We start from the raw sequence: 24,988 nt of genomic DNA, 5'->3' as shown, positions 1-24,988 counted from the left end.
AACTTAGAAGCCTATTTGATTGTTATACTAGGAAGTTCTGGGCACTTCACCATAACTTAAGACAAAACCAGAGAAGGACAAAAGCGCAGTAAAAATACCAAAGGTTACTCTTTTAAAACCATTTAGCTTTTCAAAGTAAATCTGACCTTTATAAGAGAAGTATGAAGTTTGGATGGATCATCCCCCCGTCTCCAATTGCATTTTCAAAGACAAGAACAGAGGAACAATGAGTGTAAAGAAAAAGAACTACTGGTATGAAAGAAACACAAATGCTAAATAATTAAATTTTCAAATGTCACAAACTACAAATGCCAACAAGGATCAATTTTTTCAAAGAACATAAAAGTGCAAGTAAATGCTAAATAACTATCTAATCAAGAAATGCCAAGTTATGTGAAACTGCCTTACAACTAATTTTTGTCATCCTTGGCAATATTCAAGTCATTGATGGCATCTATGTAGTTCCCCCCCCAATTAGCCTTACCTCTCCTATACCAAGCATGTGTAAAGAAACTTGTATGAATAAATTTTTTGATTCATATGACCAATCGGAACAAAAGAATGGGGGGAGGGAACTAGTAAAATTGGAAAAGAAGAAAATGAAGCATCAGGTAATTAAAGAATAAGCCGGAGGCATCAAAATACAGACGTAGAGAAAAGAAAAGATATATTTACATAATGGTACTTATAAAGCCCTGCCAAGTCAGCCCAAGATAGTTGACCTCGCATTGATGGTGGAAGAGAATTTACAGAGAAACTTGGCGACGAGATACTAAAAAGTGTCTATCTGAAACCATAATCGCCCCTACTATGAGTGGGTGATTCTGTCCAAGCAACACAAGAAAGACACTGAAGAAATCCACAGCAAAAACAAAGTAGAACAACACAACAATCATTCCAACCATTAGTTTTCTGATCATTTGAAAATATTTGTCAGCCCCCTTTTAACATCTAAAGCTTCCATCTACCGTTGACCCCTCCCTTTCTTAAAAAGCAGTCCAAAATTATGAACTCTTCATGGTACATTTCAGTTGGCTAGTCCACAGTGTGCAGAGAATTTCAAGCCAGAACCACAAAAGTAAAGTATATCACTTAATGAGCTCATTCTTTTGGGACCTCAAACAACCTCAAATACATGTTAATATTTCACTCTCACATACAGTCCATAAGCATATAAGATATCAAAATAGAGGCAACAAAAATCTCTTCTGAAAACAAGCCTACTCGTACGTACTACAGTTTCTCTGGTTTTATAAGAGAAGTATAAAGTTGGGATTCACACCAAAAACAAAGTAAACAACAAGACAATCACTACAACCTTAAGTTTCATGATCAACTCAAAACATTTGTCAGCCCCTAATGAGTAATCACATCTAAGCTAACATCTGCTGTTCACCCCCTCTCTCTTATTAAAAAGCAGTCAAAACTCAAAACACCCTACTGAAATGCTGCTTTAGATTTTAGACAAAATTTTACTCAATGGCTACAGTCATTATAATTGAGTTATTGGTTTCATAGGTTGAAAGTCATATATCATAATAGCCTGGATAGGATTTCTGAAATGAATCACAGGATTCAACACACGAAATCGATATTTACTACAAATCACACATTCATAGGCAGAAATCCAAATTAAGCATCAAAAGACCCATTTTCTGGTATAGCAAGAACATACAACACATCAATGTGCAAATAAAATAAGGAACCATGTTCAAAATTACAAAGTATAACATACACAAAAGATGCTTTCTTGGTTGGCAAATATAAATTTGAATGCCACATTCTTCCAAAAAGCCACTTTCTATCTTTCCTTTTTTAGCAATTATCAGGTCTTCTCTGCTGCTCTTGGTTTATAAAGGATTATATAAGTTTCAAGTAAGATGATTTCCAAGGTACCACAAACACTTGGAAAACTTAATCTTAACTTAAACTATGTTGCATTGAAATAATTAAAAATGATAGATTATAAAGAGTGGCAGTGGCAGACCTAAAATATGTCATGTCTAGAGAATCAGCATTGAGATCCTGAAATGATAATCATATGGCATTTGCAAATGCCAGGTATATCAATGATGCCATAAATCTGTCTGTAATTCTTTAGTCAAAAAATATTATCAACTTAAAATAGAATCTCTCAATTTATATCACTAACAATGACATTAAAATGATAATTGAAGGAACATAAGCAATCAATGCCATAAATCTGTCTATAATTCTTTAGTCAAAAATATTATCAACTTAAAATAGAATCTCTCAATTTATATCATTAACGATGAAATTAAAATGATAATTGAAGGAACAAAAGCAATCTATTTTAAAATTAGATAATCGACATATTGACCAACAAAAATCCATGTTTTGAACATCATCTATATCACACTTTCAAAAAAAATATAGTTTTCGACTTTTGTGGAAAAAAGAACTATGTACAAAACTCACCTGAAACAAAGAAGCCAGTTAACCTTACAAACTTGTAACCAGATTTCTACCCATGTCATCAACATCTATTGGAGGAAGGCACAGTGTCTATTACTATGATGTGGAGAAAGCGTGAAAATTATCATGCTTTGTTTGTACGAAAGATACCAACCTCCTGAGTGAGTGTTGAGAATGACTATCATACCAGGGAGTAACAGCACAAAGCTTTGGTGTAATCTTCCCGAGATAGCACTTGGTTGTCAATTTGCTTTTTGATACTTACGCAATATCTATATTCTTTACACAGAGTGCATTCTTCGAATCAGACAAGTCTCTAATCATTCAAGCGAAGTCACAAACTTTCGAAAAATAAAGTAGTGAAAGGAATAAGACATTCAGTAAAAGATACCAAAGAGAATTGAAGGCTATCTGCTTCCATCTATCAAGACTGGTTGCTCCCTCAACCAAGATAACCACACTGAATCAAAACAAGCAAAGCTGAGCCAATCTAAAAAAACTCGTAAGTCCTAACTTAACCACCTTCAATATTATAAACTGAGCACCAAGATTGAAAAAAAATCCAAAAAAGAGAGAATAAAAATAAAAAAGAAACCAAAACTCACGAAAGCATAAGATCCCAAACTCCGACTAAACCTGACTATCAAAATTCCGGCTTTTGTATCCTCAGCGAAATGAAATTACTACGCAAGGAGACACCCTTTGCCTAAACAAAGCCAAGTCAATCTTGCAAAAAAAAAAAAAAAGGTATGAAAAAGCCAAACCCTAACAAAACTCTATTATCAAAATTCTGGATTTTGTACCTTTCCAACGGAATTCATAAGAGAGTTTATAACGTTGTAAAAAAATCACATGACGGATCATACCATGACATGAGGTTCTTCCTTATGGACCAAGAAATCTTGAGGAATTAATTAAATAATGTACTTTATAGCGTGAAACATGTAGGTCTGACACTCAAATCTGCACTAAATTTTGTAAGTCATGGCTTTGGATACAAATACAAACAATTTAAAATCTGAGCAAGAACACTCGAGTTTGGACAAAAAAATGCAGTTAGTATGTGTAGCAAATGCTTTTCAAGACACTGAAGATCAATTAGGGAATGACACCTACCAATTAAAAAGAGCAGTACCAATATGAGGGGCAGAAATCATAGCTAGAAATTAAAGCCCATTTATGTGTTATAATAAAGAATTAGTAGTTCAACACTCTATTGAGGATGTTCCGGGCACCTGCCATAACTCAAACAAAACCATAGAGCAACCATGCAGTGAAAATACCAGAGGTTACTCTTTCAACCATTCCGCAAAGCTTGACCACGGAAAGAGCCACAAATCTAGGACGAGGAATTCTTTTGAAGCAAATCTGAACTTGACAAGAGAAATGTAAAGTTTGGATCATCCGCCATATCCAATTGCATTTTCAAAGACAAGAATTGAGAATACTCAAATCCAAAGTGAAAAAACTACTGGTCTGAAGGTTTTCAAGCTAAAAATATTTGAGCTGTTAAGTGAAGCAAACGAGCACTATGATTGTCCATTATAATATGACTAAGAAGGTACCCGTGCGTTGCGGCGGGTGTTATAATCTGCTTCCGGTGAAAATATATACACAATACTCTCATTCAAATGAGTTCACCAGTTTGACAAATATATTGTCCGAAACATCATTAGTTAAAATTAGGAAATGCAAAAAGAATCCAGGCATGTTTAGAGATGTGTTTCTCCTACTTCAACTTTAAGACCTATCTTCTCACTTCCTGCACAAATTAAGAGTCGTAGTTTCAAGGAAAACAAAAATGATTAACAACTACTTGCAGGATTATCAAAAACAAAAGTATGCTAAAGACATATCACAATCAGAGACCATGAAAGAAAGAAAAGGAACTTATAAATTCAGTTGCTAATTGCAGAAGTTTCACGAAATTGGATTATCTCAAAAAATAAGGAACTTATAAATTCAATTGCGGAAGTAACTTCGACAAAAAGAAAAGAAACAGACAGAAACAGAGCAAAAGAAAGCAAAGGGCATATAGATCAAGCTCTGATGACAACTATTACTCTACATATCATCAATCTATCTAACACACCTGCATTAGGCAATGGCAACTGATATATAAGACATAGGCAGTAAGTAAATCTTATATTGAAGGTCACAAACATTAGAGACACGATTAATCGTTGATGGATAATCGAACGCAGCATTGCAGCAAAACAACATCGGTATACCAAGTGGCAAAGCAAAGGAACCAAATCTGAGGAAACACACTACAGAAGAAATTAAAAGTTGTTGAACACAGCACCAAAGTATAATCTATTACCAAAATATCTCACATTGAAAGCATCTTTTTTTTCCACATGGAAATAGAAAGCTCACCTCAATAATAAAAGGTTGATGAAAGACAGCAGCTATCATGAACCCCATATGGAACTGAAGGTGATATTAAAATATGGAAGACGATGACAGTAAAATACTAACAGAGGTGATCACAACAACAATCCAGATCAATATGTTTAAATAGTTAAATAAATGATTGAAGAAATAAAAAACCTCAATAACTAGTACCCAAACGGCGAAGAACACAGTAAAGGGTAGATCTCTTTGAACTGGTGCTCTGCATGCAGAAAGAAGAAGGTGAAATTAAATTACTGAACACAACTACAGTTAAATACTAACAGCAGAAAAGATCGAAGCAATAATCTCAATCGATAGGTCTAGGCAGATAAATTAACGATTCAAGAACCCAAAAAGGACATGAAGATTGTTTTCATCCTGTGTTCAGATCGAAGGCTTTTGCTTGATGTCAGGAGAGAAGTGCTCATGAAAAAATACCCAAAAAGCGGAATAGAATAGTCCTTTGTTTACAATTGTATCCTTTGTTCTTCAAGTCGATTTCCTGAACAATAAGCAGCAATGTCATGTATTTAGATACTGTTTAAGCATCTTATTACATAAAAACAAAGGAGACAATGTGATTAATCAATAAATCTGATCAGGATCAGCAGGGTAGGTACATATTGTGTACTTATCACTGACATTTGCAATTCGCAGAAGCTTTTTAGCCTCCCCTGCATCATGCATACGAATTGCAACACACAAAATGCATTGACTCAAAATAATCTTTCATTTGAATAATAAGGGACCACATGACCTTAAACAGTTTATGCAGAACCTCTTAGACCTGGCCATAAGTTCATGCTCCCAATTAGTCTAGCACCAAAACAAATCTTGATAACCACTAACTCACTGTCAATGTATACATTGTTGGCAGTTGCCACTTTTTAGAGTTAACATGCACATGGTTGTAAAATGGTGAAAGGAGGAGAGAAAAAAAGGCAAGGAAAGAAACATTTTCTCTCTACATCTTCAGAACTTGGAAAAGCCTACTTACCAGCAAAATGAAAAGCTGAGGACATGACAGCCACAGTTGGCCATCTACACCAGCAGTTGGGTACACATTCTCTCTACATCTTCAGAACTTGATTGGGAAAGCCTACTTACCAGCAAAATGAAGAGCTGAGGACATGACAGCCAATCCACACCAGCAGTTGCTACCCAAACAACATCCATTTCCTTTGCCTACTGTACAAACAATAAATAATCCAATTTAAAAGGCTACTCACAGAAAACTACTTGAAGGGATTAAACATTCACAGAAAATGATGTAAAATTTAGATCTTCTAACTGAAATTTAGATCTTCTTGTTTCTCAGCATGTTTATCCAAAGGATAAAAAAGGAAGAAGGAGATGGAAGGCATATCACCTTTTTAACTTTTAAGCATCAAACCAATCTCCTCATCAATAATCCAATCTCGAAGTAGCCTGTCATTCCTCTGATTTTATATCCTCTAGCTGAGTCAAGGTTGATCTGAAGCATATATATTAGCCCTTCATAAGCTTTCACAAGCATATTAATATGAGATAATACGACAATGAGATACTATGAAATCGGATAAATAATGTGAAGAAAGTAATACCAGCAAGCTTACGCCCAAGAACAGCTACGAATTGATAAGTTAATCTGCAAACTATTACCTTCTTGAGGTTTAGTTTGAAATCCTATAAGCTGGGACCAAGCATGTCCATAACATGAACATTATCATACAAAAGATGAAGAAATAAATTACAATGGTGAGATAAAATGAAAGGAGATGAGGTTCTGGTTCATACCATCACATATTATTCTCCTCGCTTTCCTTGATAAGGCACTCGCGGCACTCCATGAATATCACCAAGCGTGCTGTTTAGAAATGGCATTAGACTGTCAAAACATTATCTGAAACTTCCACTGTGAATTAAAAACATACCTACTTCTACACTTGTCCCTCATATCGAGGACCTTAATTACATCCTTTGCTGTTCCGCAAGACTTCTGGCAGTTTATGTCCATTTTTTTGATATTCTTGGCATGCCTCTGCAGATATGGCAAGTCCAGGAGGCACTACTTATAACCCAATGCTGTTTATTCATTATGTAGTTTGACACTCTTGATTCATTTATTCTCTTAAAGTAAAATGAGCAGCATTAAGGGAAAATAATTGAACATAAGCCATCAAGCCACTTTATTTGGATGGAAACTATTACTGAAGTAATCCACTGACAATAAGCTAGCTAGATAATTGTAAAAATCCTACTTGGTCTGGTATGCTTTAGCTTGAAATTCCCATCAGCAAACTTCTCACCATATATTGATTCCTCAGCTCTTCCATCACCAAGAGTGAAATCACCCCCTTGGATCATACAGCTGGGAATAATTCTATGGAATGTGCTCCCCTTGAAATAAAGAGGCTTTCCACTCTTCGCAGTACCTTTATCTCCTGAAATGATAACATACACAACAAAATTTATGGGTTTCAAGCAGCATATTAAGTAAGAATACAGCAATAACAAAACTCATTAAATAGAGAGAGAGTCCATATATATACATATATAGCATAGCCGGATTCTCTGTAAGTGAAGACAAATTTTGTTACTACCGTAGACATCCACTTATTGGGAACCCTATAAGAGTCGCCTTTGACAAAAAATATATGATGAAGCCTGACCTTGAAAAAAAAGGTCCTATTTGTCGCGTTCATCGGTCTAGCTGCTCAGAGATTGTAAATTTTCTTTGCGCAATTTCTTGGTTTCTGCTATTCTTCCCCAGATATGAACCACGCCAACCACCAGTGGGAGATGCATCCATCATGCAGATGCAAGAAAAGAAGAAGAGGCGTGCAGACGTAAGTGAATATTACCTATAGTTTGCGTTCCGATTTTATCCGATGGAGAAGGGCCTTCATTTTTCCGGCGAATATCGACCCTAATTTGACAAAACAAAAGCAAAAGACGAAAAGGGACAGGGAGAACTTGAAGAAGAGATACGTCAAAAGCAGGTACATGCACCGAACTGTACGATGATCTCTCGAAGCCGCATCTGGTTTCTCGAAGCCTCACTGGTTTTGACGCGAAGAAGGCTCTGGACATCTGTAGAACAGACAAAATCAGACAGGAGCACAAATGACAGCCATTAGATCAAAAGGAGGAAAAAAAATTGGACAGTCACCTATGTCCACAAAAGCCCCAACCGCGCGAGTAGATAAAAAAACATCCGAAGTCTCCAGGAAATCGCTCAAGATCTTTGGGTTTTATAATAGATGGTAGATATGACAAACAAAAAGTAACCTGAACAGAAAATACTAGAGAATTGACTGAGTAACATCTTCCTTGCTTGAAAAAAACACAGAGACGGGAAGTTCATATCACAGACACAAACCACAAATGACAACACCACCAAGATGGCTATGTGGAACTATTTTACTACTAATTTTTAGACATTTGTGAACAATTTCTTACCGTTTACTTTCTATAGGTCTATTTGCCCCAAATGTGACCTCTGCATCCTCAGCCATGTTCAAGTCATTGATGGCATCTTTGTAGTTCCCCAAAAAGAAACATTTGCCTAATCTCTCCTATACCAAGCCTGTGTAAAGAAACATGTTGCAAATAAAAATTTGATTGACAGAACCATTGAAACAAATAAATGTGGGTAAAATGCGGAAAATCAGAAAAGAAGAGAATGAAACATCAGATAATTAAAGAATAAGCAAGAGGCATCAGAGCACACAGAGAGAGATTAATATAATGGTACTTTTATAAAACCTTGTATTTTTCTATATCGGGTAACGATGAAAAGCCATAAGTTAGAAAGTTGGTTGACATATAACAACCCCAGTCAACCCAAGATAATTGGCATCACATAGGCGATGCAAGACGATTTACATAGAAACTTCGTGACAGGGTACTAGAAAGCGTGTCCCTTTGAAACCACCATGAGCAGGTGATTCTGTCCAGGCGACACAAGAAAGAGATTGAAGAAATTCATACCAAAACAAAGAAGAACATGACAATCATTACAATATACCTTTTGTGATCACCTGAAAATATTTGTCTGCCCCCTACTAAACATCTGTAAGCTTTCATCTGCTGTTGACCTCCTCCCTTTTCTTTAAAAGCAGTCAAAACACCCTATTAAAGCACTGCTTTAAATTTTAGAGACTTCTATCAACTCTTACATTTACATTCGCAATGATTTTAAGATTCAAGGGCTGAGTCATATCCATGAAGAGCCTTGGATAGAGTGTGAGAAAATTCAATTACCAGAATTAGAAACTACACCATATACAACAAGAAACTTCCATTATTTCATGGGCCACTTTCTCCAATTACTTGTTCAGCAATGAATCTGATCTCCTTTTAAAAAGGCCTATAAAAGACGCAAGTACATAAGCAGCACAAATATAAAGGTGGCAGCAATAATAAGCATTTGCAAATGCTAGTTTTATCAATGGTGCCATAAATCTGTGTGTGCAATTCTTAGTCATGTACTTATCAACTTAAAATAAAATTTCTTCCAATTTATTATAAATTATAAGAATCATATGATTAATGAACGAACATAAGCAATTTAATTTTCAATTAGATAACTGACGTATTGTATTGAACAACAAAAGCCATTTTGCAATTAAGTCCTAAAAAGTCACATAATGATTCTTAAACTAGTGGCAGTATAGCAATTACAATATCCAATTAAGTTCAGTAAATGATATTAAACATAATTAAAGGTTATCTGCTTAGATTCATCAAATTATAAAAGCAGAACCTAACAGTGAAATTTGTAAAACTGTGGGGAGGGCAACTTATGAAGAACCATGATATATTTAAATCACTCCCAAATGTCCTTTTGCTCCCAATTTTCTTCCTCAACCTCTTTTGCTTGTACCTTGAGGCCCATAGAAACTTCTGAATTTTGTATTATGACCCACCAAACCCAACCAAGACAAGCCACACACCAAACCCAACCAAGCAAAGCGGAGCCAATCTCAAAACAAAAACTGCAGCCTAAGCACCTTCAATATCATAAAATAATTGTCAAGATTAAAAGGGGAAAAAAACAGAGTAAATAAATATCAAACAGAAAGCTAAAGCTCAAAGTATTTTAAACCAATCCGAATACAAAGAGAAAAAACCCAAGCAGTTTTATTGGTTTAAGGACAACAGCTTTGCATGTTTTTTTTGCAGAATGAAATTCTTACCTTTATTCATGTAAGGAACCACCCTTGCATAAAACAAACCAAGCCACACCAAACAAAATAAAGCAAAGCCAAGCATTCAAATATCACAAATCGACAGTCAGGATTAAAAAATAGAGAGAAACCTAAAACTCACAAAAAGTATCATAAAAAAAAAGTAAAACACCAAATAAAACCTGATTATAAAATTCCAAATAAAGGGAGAAGAAAACACAAAAACCCACGCAGCTTTATTGGTTTTGTGACGGTGGCTTAACATGTTTTCGGAAGAATGAAACTCTCAGTTTTGTTCATGCAAGGAATCACCCTTGACTAAACCAAGACAAGCCACACCAAACCCAACCAAGCAAAGCCGAGCCAATCTCAAAACAAAAACTGCAGCTTAAGCACCTTCAATATCATAAAATAATTGTCGAGATTAGGAAGTAAAAGAAAAAAACAGAGTAACTATCAAACAGAAAGCTAAAACTCAAAAGTATTTTAAAAAAAGCCAACCAAACAGTTTTATTGGTTTAAAGACAACAGCTTCGCCTGTTTTTTGCAGAATGAAATTCTTAGTTTATTCATGTAAGGAACCACCCTTGCATAAAACAAACCAAGCCACACCAAACAAAATAAAGCAAAGCCAAGCCTTAGTATTAAAAAATAGAGAGAAACCTAAAACTCACAAAAGTATCCAAAAAAAAAAAAAGCAAAACACCAAAAAACCTGATTATAAAATTCCAAATAAAGGGAGAAAAAACACAAAAACCCAAGTAGTTTTATTGGTTTTGTGACAGCGGCTTTACATGTTTTTGGAAGAATGAAATTCTCAGTTTTGCTCATGCAAGGAATCACCCTTGACTAAACCAAGACAAGCCACACCAAACCCAACCAAGCAAAGCCGAGCCAATCTCAAAATAAAAACTGCAGCTTAAGCACCTTCAATATCATAAAATAATTCTCGAGATTAGGAAGAAAAAAAAAACAGAGTAAATATCAAACAGAAAGCTAAAACTCAAAAGTACTTTAAAAAAAGCCAACCGAACAGTTTTATTGGTTTAAAGACAACAGCTTCGCCTGTTTTCTGCAGAATGAAATTCTTAGTTTTATTCATGTAAGGAACCACCCTTGCATAAAACAAACCAAGCCACACCAAACAAAATAAAGCAAAGCCAAGCCTTTAAATATCATAAACTGACAGTCGGTATTAAAAAATAGAGAGAAACCTAAAACTCACAAAAGTATCCAAAAAAAAAAAGCAAAACACGAAAAGACCTGATTATAAAATTCCAAATAAAGGGAGAAAAACACAAAAACCCAAGCAGTTTTATTGGTTTTGTGACAGCGGCTTTACATGTTTTTGGAAGAATGAAATTCTCAGTTTTGTTCATGCAAGGAATCACCCTTGACTAAACCAAGACAAGCCACACCAAACCCAACCAAGCAAAGCCAAGCCAATCTCAAAACAAAAACTGCAGCTTAAGCACCTTCAATATCATAAAATAATTGTTGAGATTAGGAAGGGGAAAAAAAAAAAGAGAGAGTAAATAGAAAATAGAAAGCGAAAAACTCAAAAGTATTTTTGAAAAAGCCGAACACTAAAAACCCCGATTATCAAAATTTTGAATACAAAGAAAGAAAACCCAAACAGTTTTATTGGTTTAAAGACAACAGCTTTGCATGTCTTTTGCAGAATGAAAAAAAAAATTATTTGTTTTGTGACAGCGGCTTTACATGTTTTTGGCATAATGAAATTCTCAATTTTGTTCATGCCAGTCGCCACCCGTGCCTAAACCAAGCCAAAACAAACTAAAACAGGCAAAGCCAAGCCATGCCTAGGCCAGGCCAAACCATATTAAGCAAACAAAGAAAGCCACTCCAACTTAACCACCTTTAATAGCAAAAACAGATTGTCGGAACAAAAAAAAGAGAGATTGAAAAACATAAAAGAAATCCTAGACTCATAGACGTAAAGAAAAACCCTAATAAAACCCAGTTATAAAAATTCCAAAAACAAAGCGACAAAACACAAAAAAACAAACATCTTCATTAGGTACTTGAAAACGCCCGCTGTATATTCTGGCCCCATGATATTCTCAAAATTACCCAGGCAAAGACTACACCGAACGAAGCAAAACCAAGCCAATCTTGGGGGGAAAAAAAACTCACACTATAACCACCGTCGATATGGTCAACTAATTGTCAAACCAAGAAAACCCTAATAAAAAAAAAGATTAATCACAACTACAAAAACAGAGAGAGAAAACACAAACCCTAACAGCCAAATCGTAGATCGCATAGTGTCAGGTAATCTGCGTTCGGCGACGGAAAACAGGTGAAGAAAGCAAAGACGCTGCAAGGAAAGACGACAATGAAATCCAGATCAGAATTGATTGAATAGAAGAGCTGAAAGAAGAACAAAAAGAAATAGTTGAAAAAAGGCAAGCCCCTTGCTCGAACTCAGAGATCGGATGAAGAGTAGCCCTCGGGTTTCCCTAATTTGGAGAAGGTTCTCCTGCACTGTAAGCCTGTTTGTTTGTCTTGTGACTTGTGAGTTGTAATTCTTTCACGCTCCACCGGTATCTCCCGTGTATCTCGAAGCATCTTGATATGACCGTTACTGTACGAGGCGGTTAGGGTCATGCGGCGTCGTTTTACGGGTTTAGGCGTAGGGTTTTGGGGGAAGCACTTCCTTTTAAAAGTTTTCTGCCAAAGCTTTTAAAAAAATAGCCGTTTTGCATTAAATTTTCTCGCTTTTTTATTTCCCTTTTTTAATCTCTCAGCCGCTCTGGCATGCAATTCGAATTTCTTTTATTTAACATAGAAATGAGACATTTTTATAACTTTTTATTATTAACTTTATTTCAGAAACATCATATGTACTTGTCTCGTCCTATCCCATGAGTAATGTCATGCCCATCTCTTGGAGACTCTAACCTTAAGACCATGCTTCATATGGAGGATAATTGAAGCACTAGGAGCCACAGGGTGTCCTTTCACCACCTCAATCTGGTAGTTATGGATTATATCAGCTGCAACAACTTTCATTTGTGTAAAGGCCACTTCCTTCCCCAAACAAGTTCTAGGTCCTGCATTGAAAGCCATGAACCTATATGATGGTTGGTGTTTAACAGTTCCTCGCTCCGAAATCCATCTTTCAGGCTTGAATTCCAAGCAATCCTCCCCCCAGATTGATTTCATTCTTCCCATTGAATACAATGAGAACAAGATCTTCATCTTTGGATCAACCCGGTGCCCGCTCGGAAGGATATCGGGTTGTAGAGGGGCCTTATGCTGGAATGGAACTGGTGGATATAGCCTTAGAGATTCGCACAAAGCTGCGTGTAGATAAGCCACCTTGTTCACTTCTTCAGTTCTGAATAATCTCCAGTTTGAACCTTCGTTTGGTGGTATTATTGCTTTAAGCTCTTCTCTAATTTTGGTCCATACTTTCGGGTTCTCTGAAAGTAACCAAAAGAACCAACTAAGACCAGAACTAGTAGTGTCACGCCCTGCCAGCATGAGATTCAATATGGTGTCTCTAAGGAATTTATCCGCTGACGATTTCGATGCCATTGCATCAGCTTCAATCATGAATGATGTTAACAAATCAACGCCTTCTTCTTCTTCATTCTTCGATTCAAGTCTTTGATCACGCTCTTCTCTTTTTCTTGATATGTATTCAGCTACTACGCGGTCTAATGTCTCCCAAGCTTTCTTCAGTTTATGTTCCTGTCCAAGGCCTAGCATCCTCTGTGCCTTCCAAATTGTCTCCGGCCACGAATGTCGATGAAATATTGCTTCCTCTGCAGCATCCATGGCCTCTGCGAATTCAATTTTAGGAAATTCAGTCGATAGACACCCTGGATCATAGCCGGTAACCAACATGCAAGTAGCATCAAATGTGAATCTTTGAAAGAAATCCTGCATATCCATCACAATCCCTTGCTTGCATACATGATCAAGGACTGGGACTATCCCTTTAGTTACCTAGAAAAACACACAAATATATATATATGTGTGTGTGATTCAACAACTTAGGAGTGAGCAGCTGATTTTCACTATTAATCAGAAAATAAGGTTGTACGTATAGACATAGTATCTAACATTTACCTTATCATGTATAGTCTTCACTAGGAACTTGTAAAACCTTTGATGAGTTATCAAAGCTTGAGAACTCCTTCTCTGGCTCTTCCACAAATCTGAGTCGGAATTGAAAATCCCATCTCCCAAAATGTCGAAAATCTTGAGAAATTCAGACCCTTTTGGGAAATTTGAGAAATTTGTGTTCATGATGTAATTAACATTGGCAGGATCAGCTGTGTTTAAGACCCTCATGTCAGAAAACCAGGGTCCTCTGAACATGTAAGTGCACCCAGTTATCTCCATAAGCTCTGTTATCCGTTCATGTGGACGATGAAGATTAAAAATAATCTCCGGCAACATTCCTATAACCGGCCAATTAATCAGATGCCAATTTCTGTTGCTTATGTGATGAAGAATCACAAAGCAAATGAGTGCAAAGAAGATCTCAACAAGACCTATTGAAGCCATGTAAGAACTGTGTTTGTGTTTGTGTTTGTGTTTGTATTTGTGTTTGTTGAGGTGTTGTTCTTAAGTAATACTCGATATATAAGGAAGGTATCATTGAGTTGCTAAACCTTCCAACTTATCACATAAACAAATTAATCAGGGTTTAACTTAATTAGGTGAGAATTTTCTTAACAAGTCATGAGCATCACAGATTTAATTTTGTTGCTTTATCTGCAATAATTTCTTTCAACTCCTGTAATTAGTACTTACCAAAGATTCAAGGCTCAATAGGAGATTAATTATATAGCTTTTATGGGTTGATGTTTGTCAGTTTTTATAATGTACTTGTAGGTTCATGTGTGACAATCAATGGTTGTCGAGCCTAAGGACCACAATTGAGAAAATGATAGATGATTACTACTCCTTAGCAGAATTTGGCAAAAAGCCAAAAAATCTTTTCCAATAATTAGGGCTGTACACAATCGGTTTTTTTTTTTTTTTTTACAGTAAATTGAATCGGCAAGTCAGTCAATTATTGTCGATTTTTTTTTTTTAGTTATCAGTTGATTCTTTAAAGAAATGTATAAATTTTTTTAAAAATTTAACCGACCGATTGTCAATTTTTTTGTTTCTCGGTTATCGATCGGTTCTTAAAAGAAGTATATAAATTTTTTTTGAAAAATAACCGACGGATTCGATTGTCGATTTTTTTTTGTTGTATTTGGTAATTTTGGACAGTCCTACCAATTCACCAAGTCCCAAAGCAACAAGCGAGAAGAACCAAAAGATGAATTGGTCAAGGTGAGTTATAAGTAAAAAAACAGATAATATCCAAACTAAGCAATCAAGAATACCATGCCATGTTTGAATTGTTCGAACTTGGAACGTGGTTGCCTAAATTCAGGAGGATAAATCCACGTTTCTTCTTGTTGTTTAAGGCACAAAGTGTGCAAACTAACAACCCCCATATCTTAATTAATAATAACAATATATATATCCTCAAATTAAACTCATCCTTTTGAATTCTTCAAAGTTGAAAGATAATTAGTACTGAAATGGAGAGATTATTGCTTGTTTTCTGCCTCATAATTTTTCCTCAGATTCACTCAACATCGGGAGATGGAGGAGGACCACAAGATGACCCTAAAACACTAGGGAACCCACCTCTATCCAAGCTTGTGGCAGACACAATTTCTATATTGAAGAGATCCCATGAAAGTTACTGGGAAAAAATTAAGACAATTGTCCATGAAATGCAATCACAGTTTTCTCCTCCAAATTTAGAGTAAGATTTGATGTATTTTTTTGTTGTTACTTTTAGTTAATAATTCGTAAGATGTTGTTGAAATGTTTGTGTCCAGTTTCAGGGGTTCAGAGGAAGCCAAAGCAGAGATTGAAAATGGCGCCGGAGGCAAAATGAAGGAGGCAGCCGGGAAGAGCTTCGAATCATGCAAAGAAACTGTGGAGGAATCAGCAAAATCAGCGGCGGAAGTTGTAGGGCATGCGGTGCATGAGACAGCACAAGTTGTGAAGGAGGGCATGATTGATGCAGAACACCATCATGATGAGCTCTAATCAAATTCGGAACCTTAATTTTGCTTTATCTTTTCTTTTCTATGTGTCGTGCCTTTAATCCAAGAAATACAAGGCAATTTGTTGAAAGGTGTTTCTTGTATTCTTAATATATTGGTGAATCTAGGTCGAACCATATGAAGTCAGGAGATCGTGTATTCGATTTTCACTTACCCTATTATCAAGTGAGAAATCATGGATACAACTATTGTGCACGCGAGCTTGACAACTTGAGTTTAAGCTTTTAGGCTCACATCATATGTCCAAAAATCCGAATTTAGGTGTTTAGGTTGATGTAAGATGTTCAAAACATAAATAATTCTTTCATGTTCTTTTTTTTTTTTCCAAGTTTTAAGGTTAACGCTGAAGTACATGCAAATTGCATGATAAAGTATGATAAATTTTTTGGGGGATAAAAGATAGTTCATAGAAAAGAATCGAAATGATGAATCATTGCACATGTAAGTAAAGTGCAACTCCAGACAAAAAAAAAAAAAAGCGTAAAGTGTAACGCAAAACACCCATATGTAGTGTAAAAGAATTAAGTGATCAATTAACAAGCTAACATAAGGAATCGAATCAACATGACAAATACATCTCTCTTGGCTAGGGGAATTCTTTCAGCACTAAAAAAAAGCTGACATGGATATCATCAGACATTGATATTTGTGCGTTTTGACCTCACAGTGCTGCTCAATTCTTGGGCACTGCTCAAGGAATATCTCGGATAGCTATAATTCTCAGGCATTGAAGCTGGCTGCTGAGGATAAAGTGTGGGAGGCGGTGTAAGATTGCGTTGCGCTGGAAGGGGTGGAAGCATGTTGTACTTGTAAGGGTCGCCACCTAAACTGCAGGAGTACAAACATATGGTTAAAAGCACTTCCAAATTCAAACAGGCAGAAATCCACATCAGAAAATGCAGAAAGTAGTAAATAAATTCTACTTCAGCACTTTGAAACTTTGGTGTTTTGGCACTTGTATTCCTGGAGGTAATCTCTCCATCCACCTCGTAATTCCTCTTTTGCACCTTCTTGGTACTTAATGAATTTATTTTCCATTCAAACAAAAAACACAGCAGCAATGGTGGTTATGGTCATTGCACACTGGAAGTGGACAACAGGTGAAAAATGGCAGTCCTGAATTCATAATATTGGTGAAAATGCTTTCTGATCTACCATAAACCATCTAGCATACCCTATATATGATGTCGGATCACCAATCAGTTGTCGTCCAACTAAATGAAGTATACTTCATTCACATCCACTATAACCCCCACCAAAGATAGAACTAATATAACTTCATAGCAACATTTGAAGTAAAAGCAAGAATACAAGCTGTTGAGAAAAGCATACCTAGTAGTATTCTTGTAAAACGGGTCATCATCACTTAAATTCTCATCTAGACGATGGACAGTTCCTTGAATGGGAGAAAGAGACCATGGACTTGGTGCTGGTAACTCGTCCGAAAAGTATCTTCGCCTGATCAACTGTGATGGAATTGCAAACATGAACACTTGCATCTCTCTCTCTGTGTGCGTGTGTGTGTCCATGTGGGTGGAAGGGGGAAGAGAGAGAGAGAGAGCACATACCATGCGAAAAAATTTCATCATAGCTTCCTTGTCAAATCTTGCTTCTTTTGCAGCCTGTCCATGACGAGTAATAAGCCATACGTTCATATTAGAATACAAAACAAATTACAACTGATTGATGTTTGAAACAGGGTTGCCCAAAATATTATCTATTAACTTAATTATATCCCTCATCGACCACAAATGCACTTTGCTTCTCGGCTCAAATTTTGTAATCAACCCAACAGATTTTTCCCAGGTCTGCCAAATGTCCGTCATTCCCAATTAAGAATCAGTTAGCTAAATAATGATAGATGTAGGTATACCACTAAATAGTAAAATCAGGCGTACCATCACCAGATATTAGAATTCTAAATGTAAATACCATCATGTTGTGACTTGTGAAATACTAAAAACAACCACAATTAAGAATCAGTTAGCTAAATAATGGCAGGTGTAGGTATACCACTAAATAGTCAAATCATTCATACCATCACCGGATACTAGAATTCTAAATGTAAATACCATCATGTTGTGACTTGTGAAATGCTAAAAACAACCACAGATACAGAACGCAGTGATGAAGATGCATACCGCTATGAGGCCTCCACTGCCAGGAAAGCTCTCACTTAGTGGAAGTTCCTCGGTTGATGAAAGCAAGCCCTGCTTCTCAACCCATTGACGAGCTACATCAACAAGGTTGCCACTGCTTCCTCTAGTACCCTCCTTTGCAACAACATCAGCTTTGTTACCAATAACAATATATGGGACAGGAAGACCACCAGGGCCTCCAGAAGCTAGAGGAGCTGAAAATGTCCCATTTGCAGCAATCTCGGTGGCCCACTTCTGCAAGCTTGTCTTTGTCCTTCGCTGAGAAAGGTCATGGACAAAAATAACACCTATACAAATTTGGGAATAGTGGTAAGTGGAAAAGAAACAACGACGAAGCTTGCAAGTTGCAACGGGCACAAAGGCTAAACAGTTACAACACCAAAAGGAATCAGGAAGGGAGTCTTAATAATTGTGGACTTGTAATGCCACAAGCACTACCCATGTGGTAAAACTGAAAAGGACAATATTTTCAGAGTACACGTGATACTTGTGGTGGCAGCCTTATATTTAAAATAGCCTAGTAGTTTATAATGTTAAACTCTGCATCATCAGGGGCCATCTAAATTTGAAACAAAAAATACTAATGTAAGAAAAACACATGGAAAGACATCATGTGCCATAACCACATATGAGAAAAATACTCAAAAAAATATTAATGATAATTCCAGATTATGATTGCAGCCATACTAAGCCCAAGGTTTCTATATAAAAGAAGCAAGCCTAGAATGATCAAAATAGCAAATATAAGATATTTTTCATTACATTTCACCCTCTTTTTTCATGCAAATTCAACATGTGTAAAATAGAATACTCACCATTAATTTGTGAATAGAAAAGAGGTCTACAATCTTTGTAACGCTCATGTCCAGACACATCCCAGAGTTCTACAAAAAAATCTCGCTCCGCATCACCTTTAATGCTACTAGAAGAGCTACCAGAATTTCCATGAGTAGTATGCTGAATAAGAAACCAGCAAACATTTGTGAAAACAAGAATTCCGCTAATGGGACTAACTTCTTTAGAGTAGTAATGAGGAGACACTGAGTTTTACCTTCACTTCCACTGTACATCCAATTGTCTGACAGGGCCGAGCAACAGACGAACCTTTTACTATCAGATGAACCAGAGAAGTCTTCCCCACCCCTAGAAAAAGAAATTTGAAGATAATGCTTATAATCAAAATGAAGTTAAAGACAGAAAATAAGAAGAAAAGGATAAAAGCAAGCACATAGAATGTTTCTTCTATTAGAGCACAAATTTATTTTTCAAATTAAAACGCACTAACACACACAAAAACTCCTTAGTGGAATTTAACTTCAAGAGGCGTACCCTCTAACCACTTTACTTGCATGCTAAATCAAAGCCGACACAACTGAGGATGGCAGGCGCTTAAACTTGGATAAAATCTGTCCCATTACAAGGACCACAAAATGGACCAATTATGGTTCAAATCATTGACATAGTATCATTATCTCCATCAAGAATAAAAGAGAATACTATTACATAAACTAATATACCAGCTCCAATAAAGTGAAATCCGTTGGCCTAGCACATCAACATAAATCACTTGAGAGAATGTCTATTTAATGTACCAAACAACGACTCAGAAGGGCAATGCCTTTCTGAAATCCCCGCTCAATGCGCAATGCTCTACAACATAGAGACTCCAAATTCAAAATTCGTTGTCCATACAAACCAAATCTGGTTCAGTAGCATAAGGTCCACTCAAACGTAATTTCTACGGAACAATAAATTTAAAAAGTTCGACCCCAAATTAATTGATGAATCGGAGAATGCTACAACTAGAGATGAACTACAAGGTCCACTTAACTTATTAAGCACCAAAGAAGGTGCAGAGAAGAACTACAAGGAGGCTAAGCTAATGGCCCTAAAAAGTAGTTGCAAAAAGGGAGAAGTCGCAAGATGGACACAACTTAAATTGGATGATGCACAGCCATGAAGCTGAAACTTGCAAAACTTGAAAGGAAAATATGATGGCAGAAACCAGCATCAACTCTTAAGTTCAGAATGAATATAATAACTCATCCAGTTTTAACAACTCATGAGCGATACACAATAGTTTTTCTCAAATTTATGCAACTATGTACGGAAAAAAAAATCTAAAGCTATTAGCTAAACCACCCATAGACAAAGTTATACCATTGGTTTTCACAGGAACATCTAGAATCAAGATCCAATCGCACATCCTTTAAAACCTCTCAATCTACGCCATTTGTTGGTCCAATTCCTAGACTAAAGTATATTTTAACTTGTACTGAGCAAGTGAGCAGTAACCACTACAAATGTAGTCATAGGCAGATCCAGTGCATTCACAGTTTCTGAATTTCAGTAGCCATGATCAGCACAAAAGGACTTCTCCAAAAGAATACGTTAAACACCCGCCACACAAATCACATTTATGCAAACAAACATGCAACCGATATAAACCAAAAACTACCAAAATGGAGCCATAAACTTTAAAAAAAAAGAAAAAATAATAAACTACCATAAGCAAAATCGAGCTCAGAATACCTGAATCACCAACAACTAGAACCCGGACCTGCCCGCAAGGGGGCCAGCCATTTTGCTCCTTGTTTTCCCTCTCACGGTCCCTCCAAAACATGTCTCTCTCCCCAAATCAAACCAGTGAGCCAACAAAAAATAAGAAAAATAACTACTGAACCCCTCAATTGTACACCAATCAAGTTCCATTAAGCACACACAATCTCCATGAGAAACAGCAGAGTATCCATAGATGTGTCCAAGAACTCATTACCGCTTTCATCTTACATTGAAACTAAGCCAAGATCTAAGCCAATATCATCCCATCCAAGACCCGACATCTTCAAATAAAATCAAACAAGAAGCTGAAATGGGAATCCTCGAAGACGATTCTCAAACTGATAAATCACAGAAAAGGGAACAGCGTTTCCCCTCAAATTCGTTAGACACTGGAATACAGAGTGTCTAGTAAACAAGATCCGAAACTCAGAAAGTTTACAAGCGAAATCCCCAATACAAAAACTTATTTGAAGTCGAGTTCTACAAGGAGAGGTCGGCAACAGCCAATTACGCAGGCCGAATTGCCGGAAACGAAAGTTAAAATGATGCCCAAATCCGTTGGATCAACTGGTTAGGGTTCTATTGTAATACAGATTGCTGATCGAAATTTGGCGAGTGTGGGAACATAACCGATGATGAGAAAGTGCAAACACGCGCCAAGAAGCGGGTGAGGTAGGCAGGTAGCTTTCTTTAACAGAGAGCTGATTGTGCACGACCGTCTGTGACGCTTGTATCTCACGGACCAATCAGTTTTCTCTAAATAGACGAAAAAATATAAAATAAAATTTAATTTGTTGAGAGTGGGATTTGAACCCACGCCCTTTCGGACCAGAACCTTAATCTGGCGCCTTAGACCAACTCGGCCATCTCAACAATTATGATTGCAGGGTGCGTTCTTAATTATATTGTTCAATATTCACAACCTGTTCAAAATCATGTGTATATACATAATACATATATATATGTTGACGTATACATTCAAAACAAGCCGTACAAATATAATGGGTTATGGGTCAAAGTCCACATGTTCAAGAAACCTATGTGGAACTGGACCACCCAAAAAAAAAAAATCAGAGTTCAACTAAAGGACAATACAGTTGGGTTTTGGCTTAAATGGACGTGTCAACAGTTCATGGCCTAGTGGGTTTCCGATAGAGAGATCTAGTGGTCACTTTTACTGACAGAGAAATGAGAATTAAAGACCAACGTCCACACAACTTCCATATGTACAAATCATTTAGTTAAAATGGTACATACACACTTATATATTACTCAATTAACTATAGTATTATAAGTATGTTACAGGATATAGACATATATATATACACATATATACAAAATTCTCGGCGAACTTAAAATGCGAACATATGTTTCACCATTAAATTGGAATATATGAGACACAAAGTAGTGAGCCCCACTTATCATTTCACTTATCCATATCCTCAAAAGGTGATCCGCATTTTAAGTTCGCGTAAGAGAATTCTTGTAGATATGTATGTATATATATGGAAAGCCAAGAAATTTCAAGAATAAGAGGTGGAAGACTGAAGAGATTGTTGAAAGTTCCAAGCATTAGGGGGCATCTGGTTGTAGTAGACCACACCAGGGCTTTCATGGTTGTGTACTCCCTCATACGTTGTTATCACATAACTTGAGTCTTCTCTGTCCCTCTCCACTCTCTTCTTCACATAGCATCCTCCAGTTATACATTTATAGTAATTCCTGCCAAGGTTGTAAATACAATGTAACTAAAATCTCAAATTCATGACGTCATACATATAAAAGTCTGTGAGGCAGCCTCAACAGAAATAAAATGAATCTATACATGCAGCATATACTAAACATTCCACTTTGAAATTAAGGCCAATCAAAACTCAAATCAGTGCCACTACTATCGATAGTTGGGAAATGGAGTCATGGATTTAATCCACACATATGGGATGGTTGAGAACAAATAAGAGCAAGAGTATCATCCTAATCAACATCCACGTGTGGGCTTTGCATACACATGCTGCATATATATATGTGTGTGTGTAAGTATTATCTTCCATGCATGATACATATATGTACATGATGAACTATATATACTGTCTTTGTTGACACACTTTCACTCAACAGTTAGGACAGTTACCAACCATCATTAATTTTGCACTCCCAAGGAGACCATGTCTATTGATCGTCTAATTTCAGCCGTGCAAAACCTTGCCTACGTCGAGAGGCGGCTGCATAACATTAATTATTGCAACAAGAAGCCTTATCATAATACTATGTAAACACACACACAAACACAAGTGTCTGTGTGTGTCTGTGTATTATATATATAGACCACAAAAGTTGACCTATATATATGGCTTGCCCTTCTGTTGGCTACATTTCCTCTCGCTCTAGGACTAGCCAACAAATTTACTAGCGAAAGTTGTGCTCAGTCCTTAGCAGACTAAGAAGAAAAGTCAAAGTGATCGATTCTCATGTAGTTGTAGACAAAGCCAAATATTATGCGTAGGGTCCGGTGTACATGACATGATAAGGAAGCTGCTTTGGCTCCCCCTACACTACTATATATAGAAGGCTGCAAACATATAGCTTCTATTTCTATGTGTTTTTGCATGATAGATATTTAATTATTAAGTATTTAAGTTTGTTTTATTAAAATTTCCAATAATGACAAGCAGCACGCCAAAATTAATGGATCACTAACTTAATATTTTTATATCATCTATATATAAATAGAGTGAAACGATCTAGAAACCATTGAGACATATGTATATATGCACTTTTTAGGTGCTGGTGGAGTCCGTACATTGTTATGACAACAAGCAAAGAGGCCATTAGTATATAAATATATAGATACATGTGTGCGCATGCATGGTGATGTAAGAATGATATATCCAAATCAACATATATATATAGATCACAATCCAATCATGCAATGGGAAAAAGAAAAAAAGAATGACAAGGAGTTCATGGTCCACATTCATTGTTTTGGTTAGAATACCTTATCATGAATCTATGGCCCAGTACTCATAGAAATTAGGGATCGGGTGCTTCATCAATAAATATATATATATGTATGAGCAATATGTGTTTAATTACTTGTATATAGAGATATTTACCAATACATAACCAGCCAATCACACAAACACACACTCCCATAACTGGGGTCCAATCTACATATATATTCAATTCATATGAACATAAGATCCAGATTTCGAACACCACACACACACATATACATATACATATATACATATACATATACATATATATATATACACACATATCTCAGTATTAGCTTCATCACAATTCACAAGTGGGTACTTAGGACTTCATTGATGAATATTTTACTAGTTCACGTGCAAGGAAAAACTACTTGTAAGTTACGTTCTTTGTAATTCTTCACCAATCAAAGTCTTATCCTTACCTTGGGTTGGGGCTGTTCTTGACAGACTTCTTTCCGTACTTGCGCCATTTATACCCATCATCCATTACTTCCAGCTCCGATTGAGTCCTAAATGCAACCCTGTGTGTCGCTTCCGTCTTGTTCTTCTTCACCCCATTTTTACTCCTCCTGCAATTTCAAAGAAGAATACAATTCACATCTCAATTTCCACATCCAAATCAAACAAACAACAGCCGATTAGTAAGAAAAACAAAAATACAGTAAGTCACTTGCATGGTTGTATCTATTGATGGTGCAACACTATGCCCCGTCGAGCTTCCCCCGATGTGATCCGATGACACCATACTCGGCGAGGAAGAATGATCGTCATCGAACACACCGTCGACGTTGAGATACTCGGAGAACTCGAAGTCCGACGAGGACAATGGATCGACGAATTGACTGCTGTAGTGAGTGAAATTAGGGTTAGGGTTTTGATTAGGAGTGTGATCCATTGACTGAAACCAGGTGGAAGTGTAAGGGGGGGGGGGGGATAAGTGTCAATACAAGCTACCATCATAATGTAAATGAGGCTCTTATTTATTTGTTTTTTTTTCTCCTTTATTATTATTTTTTTTTTTTATGTTGCGTTGTTCAACTTTCTTTTAAGCATGTTCTTTCGTACACACTTTCCTGGAGTCATATAAGGAAGGTGCCTTGTGAGTGCGACGTGTCACTCTCTGGGGCTAAGGTTATGACGTCGGTGTGATG

General features: G+C 36.5%; 4 protein-coding genes, 1 long non-coding RNA gene and 1 other non-coding gene across 53 annotated transcripts; 1 reads left to right on the top strand and 5 right to left on the bottom strand.

The window, feature by feature from the left end:
• Positions 1-523: 523 nt before the first annotated feature.
• LOC120001601 lies at positions 524-8,126 on the bottom strand. 47 transcript variants are annotated; one of them, XR_005468995.1, is made up of 13 exons: positions 7,985-8,126; positions 7,485-7,905; positions 6,610-7,256; positions 6,417-6,505; positions 6,203-6,307; positions 5,831-6,021; positions 5,591-5,685; positions 5,272-5,335; positions 3,042-5,053; positions 2,828-2,896; positions 2,591-2,715; positions 2,440-2,504; positions 524-824 (listed from the first exon to the last, which is right to left on the bottom strand). It is a non-coding gene; the product is annotated as an uncharacterized LOC120001601 (long non-coding RNA). The 47 variants fall into 47 exon arrangements; XR_005468966.1 differs by lacking the exon at positions 5,591-5,685 and having other exon boundaries at positions 3,042-3,162; positions 3,303-3,399; positions 3,553-5,335; XR_005468992.1 differs by lacking the exon at positions 5,591-5,685 and having other exon boundaries at positions 3,042-4,706; positions 4,816-4,912; positions 5,005-5,335.
• Positions 8,127-11,520: 3,394 nt separating this feature from the next.
• Positions 11,521-14,600, bottom strand: LOC120001868 (alkane hydroxylase MAH1-like). Its single transcript, XM_038850368.1, has 2 exons — positions 14,106-14,600; positions 11,521-13,982 (listed from the first exon to the last, which is right to left on the bottom strand). Exons 1-2 carry the CDS (start codon positions 14,544-14,546, stop codon positions 12,903-12,905), a joined length of 1,521 nt encoding a protein of 506 aa, XP_038706296.1. The 5' UTR covers positions 14,547-14,600; the 3' UTR covers positions 11,521-12,902.
• Positions 14,601-15,580: 980 nt separating this feature from the next.
• On the top strand, positions 15,581-16,100 carry LOC120002502. Its single transcript, XM_038851272.1, has 2 exons — positions 15,581-15,810; positions 15,887-16,100. Exons 1-2 carry the CDS (start codon positions 15,581-15,583, stop codon positions 16,098-16,100), a joined length of 444 nt encoding a protein of 147 aa, XP_038707200.1.
• Positions 16,101-16,603: 503 nt separating this feature from the next.
• On the bottom strand, positions 16,604-21,461 carry LOC120003074 (small GTPase LIP1-like). 2 transcript variants are annotated; one of them, XM_038851975.1, is made up of 8 exons: positions 20,809-21,461; positions 19,606-19,682; positions 19,328-19,419; positions 19,092-19,233; positions 18,259-18,563; positions 17,686-17,739; positions 17,450-17,583; positions 16,604-16,945 (listed from the first exon to the last, which is right to left on the bottom strand). In XM_038851975.1, the coding sequence occupies exons 2-8, from the start codon at positions 19,625-19,627 to the stop codon at positions 16,750-16,752; spliced, it is 945 nt and encodes a 314-aa protein (XP_038707903.1). In that variant the 5' UTR covers positions 19,628-19,682; positions 20,809-21,461; the 3' UTR covers positions 16,604-16,749. The 2 variants fall into 2 exon arrangements, with proteins under 2 accessions (XP_038707903.1, XP_038707902.1); XM_038851974.1 differs by lacking the exon at positions 19,606-19,682 and having other exon boundaries at positions 20,809-21,460.
• A 169-nt stretch (positions 21,462-21,630) lies between these two features.
• TRNAL-AAG lies at positions 21,631-21,711 on the bottom strand. The gene has a single exon. It is a non-coding gene; the product is annotated as a tRNA-Leu (tRNA).
• Positions 21,712-22,027: 316 nt separating this feature from the next.
• Positions 22,028-24,771, bottom strand: LOC120001764 (probable WRKY transcription factor 51). Its single transcript, XM_038850222.1, has 3 exons — positions 24,512-24,771; positions 24,260-24,406; positions 22,028-22,560 (listed from the first exon to the last, which is right to left on the bottom strand). The coding sequence occupies exons 1-3, from the start codon at positions 24,730-24,732 to the stop codon at positions 22,362-22,364; spliced, it is 567 nt and encodes a 188-aa protein (XP_038706150.1). The 5' UTR covers positions 24,733-24,771; the 3' UTR covers positions 22,028-22,361.
• Positions 24,772-24,988: the final 217 nt, after the last annotated feature.

The sequence above is a fragment of the Tripterygium wilfordii genome, chromosome 7 (assembly GCF_013401445.1).
Source record: "Tripterygium wilfordii isolate XIE 37 chromosome 7, ASM1340144v1, whole genome shotgun sequence".
NCBI classification, from domain to species: Eukaryota; Viridiplantae; Streptophyta; class Magnoliopsida; order Celastrales; family Celastraceae; genus Tripterygium; species Tripterygium wilfordii.
The sequence above is the reverse complement of the archived record's forward strand: the minus strand, read 5'-3'. Positions and strand labels throughout refer to the sequence as shown.

Excerpts from the sequence above, each read along its gene's own strand:
- LOC120001868 (XM_038850368.1), bottom strand. The coding sequence starts at position 14,546 with ATGGCTTCAATAGGTCTTGTTGAGATCTTCTTTGCACTCATTTGCTTT. Across the intron at positions 13,983-14,105 it reads TGAAGACTATACATGATAAG|GTAACTAAAGGGATAGTCCC; the intron begins GTAAATGTTAGA and ends GTGTTTTTCTAG.
- LOC120002502 (XM_038851272.1), top strand. The coding sequence starts at position 15,581 with ATGGAGAGATTATTGCTTGTTTTCTGCCTCATAATTTTTCCTCAGATT. Across the intron at positions 15,811-15,886 it reads TTTTCTCCTCCAAATTTAGA|TTTCAGGGGTTCAGAGGAAG; the intron begins GTAAGATTTGAT and ends GTTTGTGTCCAG.
- LOC120003074 (XM_038851974.1), bottom strand. The coding sequence starts at position 20,899 with ATGTTTTGGAGGGACCGTGAGAGGGAAAACAAGGAGCAAAATGGCTGG. Across the intron at positions 19,420-20,808 it reads TCTAGTTGTTGGTGATTCAG|GGGTGGGGAAGACTTCTCTG; the intron begins GTATTCTGAGCT and ends TTCTTTTTCTAG. Across the intron at positions 19,234-19,327 it reads GATGTACAGTGGAAGTGAAG|CATACTACTCATGGAAATTC; the intron begins GTAAAACTCAGT and ends TTTCTTATTCAG.
- LOC120001764 (XM_038850222.1), bottom strand. The coding sequence starts at position 24,732 with ATGGATCACACTCCTAATCAAAACCCTAACCCTAATTTCACTCACTAC. Across the intron at positions 24,407-24,511 it reads CCATCAATAGATACAACCAT|GAGGAGTAAAAATGGGGTGA; the intron begins GCAAGTGACTTA and ends TTGAAATTGCAG. Across the intron at positions 22,561-24,259 it reads AAGAACAGCCCCAACCCAAG|GAATTACTATAAATGTATAA; the intron begins GTAAGGATAAGA and ends CAACCTTGGCAG.